Source organism: Podarcis erhardii, assembly GCF_964252035.2.
Source record: "Podarcis erhardii genome assembly, chromosome: 1".
In the NCBI taxonomy this organism is placed as follows: Eukaryota; Metazoa; Chordata; class Lepidosauria; order Squamata; family Lacertidae; genus Podarcis; species Podarcis erhardii.
The window spans coordinates 31911475-31921536 of NC_138497.1; the positions used below are offsets into that span (position 1 = coordinate 31911475).

At 43.6% G+C, this 10062-nt stretch overlaps 1 protein-coding gene across 4 annotated transcripts in view; it reads right to left on the minus strand.

The window, feature by feature from the left end:
* The window catches only part of YLPM1 (YLP motif containing 1), a 54792-nt gene extending 46340 nt beyond the window's left edge, over positions 1-8452 (minus strand). For 2 of the 4 annotated variants that reach the window (XM_081857584.1, XM_081857583.1), the window contains exons 1-2: positions 7347-8451; positions 1867-2106 (exon numbers count right to left, since the gene is read on the minus strand). In XM_081857584.1, the coding sequence (XP_081713710.1) occupies positions 1867-2106; positions 7347-8354 (1248 nt within the window). In that variant the 5' untranslated portion in view covers positions 8355-8451. Of the gene's footprint in view, positions 1-1866; positions 2107-7346 lie in introns of all 4 variants that reach the window. The other 2 variants (XM_081857585.1, XM_081857586.1) reach the window with 2 other exon arrangements.
* Positions 8453-10062: the final 1610 nt, after the last annotated feature.

Here is a 10062-nt window from a genome sequence, read left to right on the forward strand (position 1 = left end):
TCGGTCAAAATTGTTGGTCAGTTAATTAAATATGTAATAGTATTAAAGTCAACCTTCTTATCTAAAATGCATTTTGATATAAAGAGGGCATCCAGGTAGTTACAGACCTGCCAGCCCAATTTCAGTTCCATATAAAATGAAAGAAAACATTAAGAATTGTCAAACATAAGAACAATAAGTCTTACTAAAAGAGGATAAGTATTGCTTCAACAAAGGGAAATATTAACTTTCTACATTTCTTTTGAGGATACATATTACAGATGACCAAAAGGTTTTTGGCTAAGTCATTTGGTCAATGTATAAGTAGAGAGACTCTTACAAATTAGGATAAAAGATGAGGACGTAGTGATAAAATGGGCAGGAAGGGACATAGGAAGCTGCTTTATACCAAGTCAGAACACTGGTCTATCTACCTCAGTACTGTCTACACTGAATGACAGTAACCCCTCCAAGCAGGAGTGTTTCTCAGTCCTATCTAAAGACTGAAAATGCAACAACCACTTGCTAGCAAAACATGTGCTCTACTACGGAGTCACCATTTACACAACAGAAGGACAATGGATCCCACAGAGATCTTTATGGGGGCTTGCTGGGTTATATTATTAATAATTCATCTGCAATAGGATTGAACAATGTGGCAGTTACGTCTGTAGATGACACCTAATTAGTTAGGATGGTAAAATCCCAGGCAGTTGTGAAAAGCTTTAAAAAGAATTTATCCAAAATGGAAAATAAGGATTAAAATTCAAGTACCTAAGATTCCATGTAAGCAAAATGTGATGCGTATGATTTCAAAAAACTATAACCTTATTATATGCATACTAGTGGCACCCAATCTGGCTGCAACTACTCAGGAAATAAAGACAGTCACTGGTTGAGATGACTTTATAAAAGGAGAAGACTAATTCATGGAGAACAAACTTATGAAAGTGTAGTATCTTGACAAGTAAACAGTATCCATGATACAGAGTCAGTCAGTCAGTCAGTCAGTCAGTCAGTCTCTCTCTCTCTCTCTCTCTGTATAAGATGCTGCCAGGCAGGGTGGGGAGGAAATACAAGGTGCCTATCACCAGCATTGTCTGATCCACAGTGGATAAATAAGACTAGACTTATCTCTGTGAATTATGGTTTGCTCCAGCATGGCAACCCTTATGGTCTTAAAGCTTGATCCTAATATGGAGATGTTATTGTTTTACAGTGTTGGAAATATGTAATGCAACTTCTTCCTGAACGCAAAGTCAACGCAGAAGCACAAATAATTATACTGTGTTGTCGTTTGGCACCTTCAAGTAATGAAGATACCCAAAGGAATCTTTGAATAGCATTACCTTCTTTGAGACTTTCCACTCCACATACAGACATCCCCCAATGCACACAGCATTTCCACAAGATGATTAAACTCCACATGATAGAATGCTAAACATTCTGAACTGGACGTCAAAACGGCCAGCCATTTGCTAGCAAAACATGTGCTCTACTACAGGGTCACTATTTACAGAACAGAGGGACAATGGATCCCACAGAGATCTTTATAGGGACTTGCAGTTCATTTCTGATTCATTTACATTTATCTCCTCAACCTATGCTGAAGATGCAAGGAAGATTTATACACTTGCTATGAAATGTATTTTTAAAAAAACTTCAATACTTTGTTAAGAAAAGCACATAAACCCAATGACTGTTGTCTTTAAGGCTTGCATCAGGGCCATGTAAACCACAACTGATCAGCAAAAGTTCTCATAAATCATCCCTGTGTTCTAAGCCTACTGTACCAGGGCCCTGTTTTTTCCAATCAGTCCTTCCAGACAATCTGAAATGACAAAAGAATGAACACAACACATAACGACACCTCTGTGCACAGCATACCTTGGGCTCAACAGATGACAAAGGAAGGTCATCACCTTTGGGCTGCGGTAATTTGGGCTCAGAAAGCAAAGGGGGGTCAGAAGGCACATCAGAAATGGGTATTTCCCTTTCTTCTTGCCTCTGCTCAGGAGCATCATTTACCACTCCTAGACCTGATGGCAGCTGCTGTCCCAGAGCATGTGCTTTTGCCTTTTGTTGCAGAGTAAGCAGATGCTGTTGATACCAAAATTGCTGCTGTTCCTATAACAAAAAAAGATGAGAAGTACAGTAGTATCTCGGCTTAAGAGACAAGGTCATATCCTAGAAAGAAAGCTACATTAACCACTGAAAAATGGCAAATGTGCCTCATTTTCAAAGGACACTTGGACCTACTTTTGAAAAAACCAAGAGTAGCATCCAACACTGCAGTCTCGTTTGTTCAGCAGACTTCTGAATGCACAATGTAAGTTATCCTCCTTCTTCTGCCACACCAGCAAGCCCCTGTGTGCCCTCAAAGTCTGCTTGAGAGAATTGGAGAACCCTCTGAAACAAATTTTGGGGTTACACAGAAGGAAGGGGAGGTCCCATTCCACAAGAGGAAATTTTCTGGCACAGCACTGGATACGACCCCAGGTTGCTACAGCTATTCCTTTGGAGTAAGGGTCAAAAGGCACAATGAAAATGTAAGCCTTTAATAGGATTTTAATTATGGAATGGTTTTGTAATTGGTGGCCTTTAAATCTGTCAATAATCATAACATTTTTATCATTTTTGCTTAAACATCGAGTGTCCATGTTTCCTTTATTTTACTTCCTTTCATTATGACTGATTCTGTTTTTCAATCTAGCCTAGGGTACAGTATTGTCAGAAGGGCGGAGCAAGAAAGTTTCAAATAAATTCATATATAAATAACAGAAAAATGGGGTTTATAGTTTTAAAATTACTTTAGTACTGTGATTTATACTGTTTTATGTACATTGTTTCAGAATAAATCTCAAAGTGGAAAATCAGATAAAGCAATTCAGAATAAAACAAATTCAAGATTTAAAGAAAACATTCCAGATCCTTCAAGCGACATTTTGATTTCCCCAGTCACCAATCTAGTATCCAGCAATCTCCATGTGGTTGCAAATGGACCTGTAAAAGTCGCAAAATGTGCTTGGCTAATTTCTAACATTCTCAGAAGCGGGCTGGTCTGGCCCATGGTGATCCTCCTAAGGACGACTTGCACAAGTGGGGACATTAATACTTACACCCCTGTCGTCCCATACATGCAAGAAGCTCAGCAAGAACCCAGCACCAAATTTTTAAGCATTACAATGACCTGTACAAACCAATGATATCAGACTTGTGCTTATATGCTTGCTTAAGCAAGGAACATGTTTCCCCCCAGATTCTACAGTAAAAAAACACCATTGTGCAGGTTACACTTTTATTCTGCTTCAGATTAACCCTTTTGCTGCCCTGGGTCTGTTGTAGCCCAATTTTTCTTCAACATCTGTTGGTGCTAAAGGCACCAACTGTATTTGTTTTCTATCAAAATATATATAAACACAGGGAGAATCTTATAACATGTTGGATGTCGAAACTTAGATGAGTGCTAAAATATGGAGAAATGCATACAACCATGATTGGCTTTGTCTTCATCTGTAGTTGCTTTGTAGCTTCACTCCAATTACTGTACTCTGTAGCTACAAAGACCCATCTCTACATACTTTGCTGCAATACTAATTTTTCACCATTTCTTGATTCTTTGCTTAAAGGAAGGTGATGTTTAAATAAATTCTACAAACATTTAAAAATTGTATTTATGATAAGTGTTTCAAAGAGGTCAATAAAACATTTCTCCTTTTCTTTGGAGCTATTCTCATTCTCTTGTGGGGAGGATTCAAGTCTTTAAAAAAAAGCCTGCAGAAATTTTGCTTTCTTAAGTTTTGAAAGCAAAATTATATAGAGAGAATCCTCTGCTGATACCTCTGAAGTCATCAGTTATTATAGATTGGCCATTTCTGTTTTCTGGTTAATTATTTAAAACTGTGATGACTGTGATGTGTGCACATGTCCACATGCACTCATTTCTAATAACATTTATTTATCTGTGAAACTGATTAACATGAAAAACCCCTCTTTATTCATTTTTCATAGTAGACTACAGAACACATAGAATATGATTGGGTCACATAGATATATGGTCTCCCTATCAGGATTACTTACACTATATAAAGTTTACACTGTAAACATCTGGGCAACTAGTGATTGCAGAAAAATTAAATATGTGCCAGTACAGCCAATACTGCATATATTTAATTTCCCTTTTCCTCAAAATTCCTGTTTTCTGTCTGAGCGACCAGAACAGCCCCAATCCCCTGTGTTTTTTTATTGAGAAAGTCTCACTGAGATCAATGGGACATACAATGCAATCCTTACCCTCAGATACAGTAGTTAGGAAGTGGTATATCTCCCCAAATTAAACCAGTAGAAGCAATGTCAGTATAAAAGACAAAAGAAGGGTTCTGTCAAGGGGGGTGATGAATGGGTATGTTGAAGGCATGGAGAGAGATAACAAAATTGCACTGCATCCTAACACTGTCTATCCATTGGTTCCACTCCCACCCACAGAACCTGACATAATTTACATCACCCAACATGCAGGTATAATAACTAAATTCACCCCAGGAGACAATGGAAGGGCAGAAAATGCAGGTTTAGACTGCTACCCCTCCTTCTACCAGAAGCAGTAAGAATACAGATGATCTGCTGACTAATTATTAGTAAGATTTGACCTCCTAATAGCTTAAGAAATGATTTTATCAATATGATAAAATGATATGAGTGGCTGGGGAAACCCAGCCAATCAGGCAGGGTATAAATAATAAATAATAATAAATTATGATGATGACTCAACTAACAGGTTATCTCCCGCTTGGACTACTGCAATGCGCTCTACGTGGGGCTACCTTTGAAGGTGACCCGGAAACTACAACTAATACAGAATGCGGCAGCTAGACTGGTGACTGGGAGCGGCCGCCGAGACCATATAACACCGGTCTTGAAAGACCTACATTGGCTCCCAGTACGTTTCCGAGCACAATTCAAAGTGTTGGTGCTGACCTTTAAAGCCCTAAATGGCCTCGGTCCAGTATATCTGAAGGAGCGTCTCCTCCCCCATCGTTCTGCCCGGACACTGAGGTCCAGCTCCGAGGGCCTTCTGGCGGTTCCCTCACTGCGAGAGGCCAAGTTGCAGGGAACCAGGCAGAGGGCCTTCTCGGTGGTGGCGCCCGCCCTGTGGAATGCCCTCCCATCGGATGTCAAGGCGATGGACAACTACCTGACATTCAGAAGACATCTGAAGGCAGCCCTGTTCAGGGAAGTTTTTAATATGTGACATTTTAGTGTATTTTTTATCTCTGTTGGAAGCCGCCCAGAGTGGCTGGGGAAACCCAGCCAGATGGGCGGGGTACAAATAATAAATTATTATTATTATTATTATTATTATTATAGTAATCTACCCCTATCACTTGGTATAGAAATCTTACAATTAAAGATCTGAAAACTGGCTTGAGAACTGGCTCACAAAATTACTCTCAGCAATCAAAATCTTAAACAAATACAAATGAAAATGTACTGTACAATGTAACATAAAATTTAGGCATATCCCCTTTTCTCCCTGCCTTACACATAACTGAGCTTAAACAAATTGCATAGAAGGAGAAAGAAGAATCTGAGCATGCACCATTCTGAATCCCTGCTCCAACCTCACACAGGATACTAGCATCAATGAAGTATACATTTTTCATTCTTTCCATCTTAGAAATTTTCAACTGTTACATGAAGAAATTACAGATCTGCTCTGCAAAAGGCTTCAAAGAAAGGCACCCCTTTCTTTTCCACTTCTTATATACTCTCGTGTATTTTCACAGGAATTGTAAAATTAATGTTAGATCATCATGGGGTGGCAAGTCTGCCTGGATACGTGTGCCTAAGTGCTAATTCCCTTTTGTACAGTTATAAACAAAGCACCACAATAATTATTAATAGTAGCTATATATGCTACTAACAAGAATACCACAGAGTTCAGAGAATAGTAGAAAACACACAGGCAAATAGCACATGTGTTATTTTCCCCTCCAGCAGTCTCCCTTATGGTAAACTATGGATTGCAGTTGCATGGTATACCACTGACAGCAATCCTATGACTATTTATCAGGTTGAGTTACCTTTTCTGAAGGTAACTAAAAAGGAAAATAAAATCACTGCTGTTATTCCCTCGTCAATTGTGAGCGACTGAAATGGACATGGGGCCCCAGGGAGTGAAATGCTTACATCACAATCCAAGGTAATTCCATACCAGCCCCTTTCAAATGCCACGAAAAACATAGTTAGAAACAAATTATGGCTTGCTGTGAATGAGCAACATGTTTAAATCATACCCACTCTGCTCCTAAAGGAGGAAATGAATCTTATTTCAAATCAAAAAAGGAAAGGAACAACAGCACAACCCTTCTCAGAAGCGCTCTCGTAGTCCCCAACACATAGGACTGCCTGTGATTTTCAGAGTTGAAAAGCATTCTGCTTAACTCTGAGGCACTCAGTTTCTTAAAAATAAAAAGAAAATCTATTAAGCCCCCCTCCAATCCACTCCTGTTTTGAAACAAAAAAATAAAGGTGTGTTAAAGCCAATTTATTTGTTACTGTTTTCTAAAATGAAAGCACTTCCTTCAAAGAAAAGATACGAACTTATGCATGCTTGTCCAGGCAGACTTAGCGCCCACATGGCGCTAACCTGTGAGTTTTCACATTTCCTACACAAAGAAGTCCTTTTTTTGTTTGGGAAAAGCATAATTTATCAAGCAGCCCCAATATGACAGTAGAAAAGAAATAACTCTGCAAATAAATGAAAGTAGGAATGCCAGCAGCTCCTCCCCACTCATCAGATGGCCATTCTGATAACCAGGGAGGAGATAATTTGCATCATCAGGGCATTGGATTGGGTAGTTTTAAATCCCTCCTCTCTTATCACCCAGGATTGTGTGCACTTTTTACCACCATCAAAACTGGTGAGGTCTCTCTCATGGGTCTAGTCAAGACTAGGCTCCTGGGTGGGAGGTCAGCCATCTTTGCTTTAGACCCTATGGCCTAATTTTAACCAAGATGCCTGCTATTTAAATAAGAACCTGCTATTCCATCTCGTCAATTTTATCTTTTTCCACCTAAACATTCGGAAGAACTTCCTGACAGTAAGAGCTGTTCGAGAGTGGAATTTGCTGCCAAGGAGTGTGGTGGAGTCTCCTTCTTTGGAGGTCTTTAAGCAGAGGCTTGACAACCATATGTCAGGAGTGCTCTGATGGTGTTTCCTGCTTGGCAGGGGGTTGGACTTGATGGCCCTTGTGGTCTCTTCCAACTCTATGATTCTATGATTCTTACTCCAACTCCCACCTATGCACATCTCACCCCTGGGTCCTATCGAGCTATTCAAACTACAGCGGACACATCATTCTTACCTGGGCGGTCATTGTGGAGGGGTCTGCGTGCAGGGCGGCTTGCTGTCGCTCACACCTAATATCTAGGTCTGGACCACTGCCCTGTCTTAACTCCTGAGGTTCAAGAGCAGGCTGAGGAATCTGGGATGGGGCAAAGCGCGAGTCGGATGGAGTAATGGGCTGGCCCGGTTGGCAAGCTGAGGTCTGGGGCGTGGGTGGGTAAGCCTGGGACTGGTAAGGCTGAGAAACGGCTGGAGGAGGGTGGTCCGAAAAGGTGCGTGGAGCTGCCTTAGGCAACTTCGAATGGGGTTGGTAGGGCTGCGACGAGGAGTTCTGTGGCGGCAGAGCCTGAGACATGTAAGGGTCCGTCTCCAGGGAGGGTCCTGAGGGCATGTACGGCTGGGCAGGTGACTGCGGCGGAGAGGACAGGTCCATGTCCATATCCATGCGAGAGCTGGCCGCGGGGCCATGGGGCTTCCACTCATCCCGAGGCGGCTCCTTGACATCCTCTCCGAGAGGCAGGGGAGGCCTCTGGGCGTTGTGGAGCAGCGCGTCCCGCGGGAGAGGCGGCGGCGGCGGCGAGGGCTCGCGGTGCTTGAACGGCTTCGGGTAGCTGCGCGCCGAGGGCGGCCCTTGGGGCAGCGGCGGCTGCCAGGAAGCGGCGGGGGGAGCAGGAGCGGCGCTGGGCAGCGGCGGCGGCGGCGGCGGCAGGCTCGGGGGAGGCCCGCCGGGTGGCGGGGGAGGCCCGCCTAACAACACCGACTGCAGCTGCTTCTGGTGCATTTGCTGGAGCTGCTGCAGCTGGACCAGGTGCTGCTCCTGCAGGCTCAGGAAGCCGGACGTGCCGGCGGCGGCCGTCGCGGCGCCAGGAGCCGCCGACGAAGCCGCGTAGCTGCCCAGAGCCGGCGGCGGCATGGCGCTGGGCAGCACCGCCGGAGGAGGCCCGGCCATGGGCGGCGGAGGCATCATGGTGGGCGGCGGAGGGTAAGCCCCAGGGGCCGCCCCGTACAAACCCCACGCCGGGAACATGGAGCCGGGAAGCGGTTCTCAGCAGGCGGCAGCGGCGGCGGCGGCGGCGCCTAAACACAGGCCGCGAAAGCGGCGGGTGGCGACGGGGGCGCGTGCGGTCCACTGCGCCTGCGCGGATAACTGGAGTCATAGAGAGCGACTTCCTCAAGCTAGAGTGTTTCCGGTCCGGCCCCAGGCAACCGACTCCACGGAGCAACAAACTGGGCGCTCGCTCCCTGCGAGAACGCCTTGGCCAAGGCAGGACTATGTCGCCTGGAACAAGGGGGAGCCTGTAGCCTTGTCGCAGAACTTCAGCTTTTATAATAACGTCCATCAAATATGCCCCTCCCCTTCCATACCGGTTTTTTATTGGTACAATTTCAATATTTGGAAATATAAGTGATGCCAACCTTGTGAAACTTGTTCAGCATTCTGTTCTGGAAGTAGGCAACTAGATGCTTCTGAGAAGCCCACAAGTAGGACCAGAGCAAGATGGATCCTGCATTAGTTTGGCAACTGAAAGAAACAAAAACATTACCATCCTTCCAACTCACATTGGGCCACCAACCTTTTGGGATTAGTGGGCAATTTCAGATGCTGAGGGAGTGCTGAGGTTGGCATTTCCCTAAAATCATAGAAATGTAGAGTTGGAAGGGATCCCCAAGGGTTCTCCAGTTCAACCCCCTGCAGTGCAGGAATCGCAGCTAAAGCATCCATGACAGATGGCCATCCTACCTCTGCTTAAAAACCTCCAGGGAAGGAGAGCCCACAACCTCACGAGGGAGATCGTTCCACTGTCAAACAGCTCTCACTGTCAGAAAATTCTTCCTGATGTTTAGTTGGAATTTCCTTTCTTATAACTTGAAGCCATTGGTTCGAGTCCTACCCTCCAGACCAGGAGAAAACAAACTTGTTCACTCTTCCATGTGACCCTTTAGATATTTGAAGATGGCTATCATAGCTCCCTCTCAGTCTCCTCACCCATCTCCTTTCAACTGATCCTCATAAGGCTTGGTTTCCAGACCATTGATCGTCTTGGTTGCCCTTTTTTCAACTGCAATATCCTTTTTGAGATGAGGTGACCAGAACTTTACACAATATTCCAAATGTGGTTACACCAAAGATTTCTATAATCAGTTTTATCTTCAATTCCTTTCCTAATGATCCCTAAAATGGAATTTACCCTTTTCACGGCCACCACACACTAGGTCAACACCTTCATTAAGCTATCTGGTCTGTCACCCCTAATATGCATCACTTTACCCTTATTTACATTGAAAGGTACTTGCCCTTTTAACGCCCATTTGCTCGGTTTGGAGAGGTCATTTTTGAGCTCTTTTCAATCTCTTCTTGTTTTAATGACCTTGAACAATTTAGTATCATCAGCAAATTTGGCCTCCTCACTGTTCAGTTCTAAATGAACAAGTTAAAAAACACTGGTCCCAATACCGATCTCAGGGGAAATCCACTTTCTACCTCTCTCTATTCAGAGAACTGTCCATTTATTCTGACTTTTTGCTTCCTGTGACTCAACTAATTCCTGATCCACAAGAGGATAGTCTTATGACTGACTGCTAAACTTACTCAGGAGTGTTTGGCAAATTACCATATTTCTGCATAACCCCACCAAAAGTAACCTTCCCAACTTTTTGTCATGAGAAACCCCAAGTGAAACATTTGCAACTTGAGAAAGGACTCAGATAAAAAAAGAGAAATTCTCAAAAGCCAA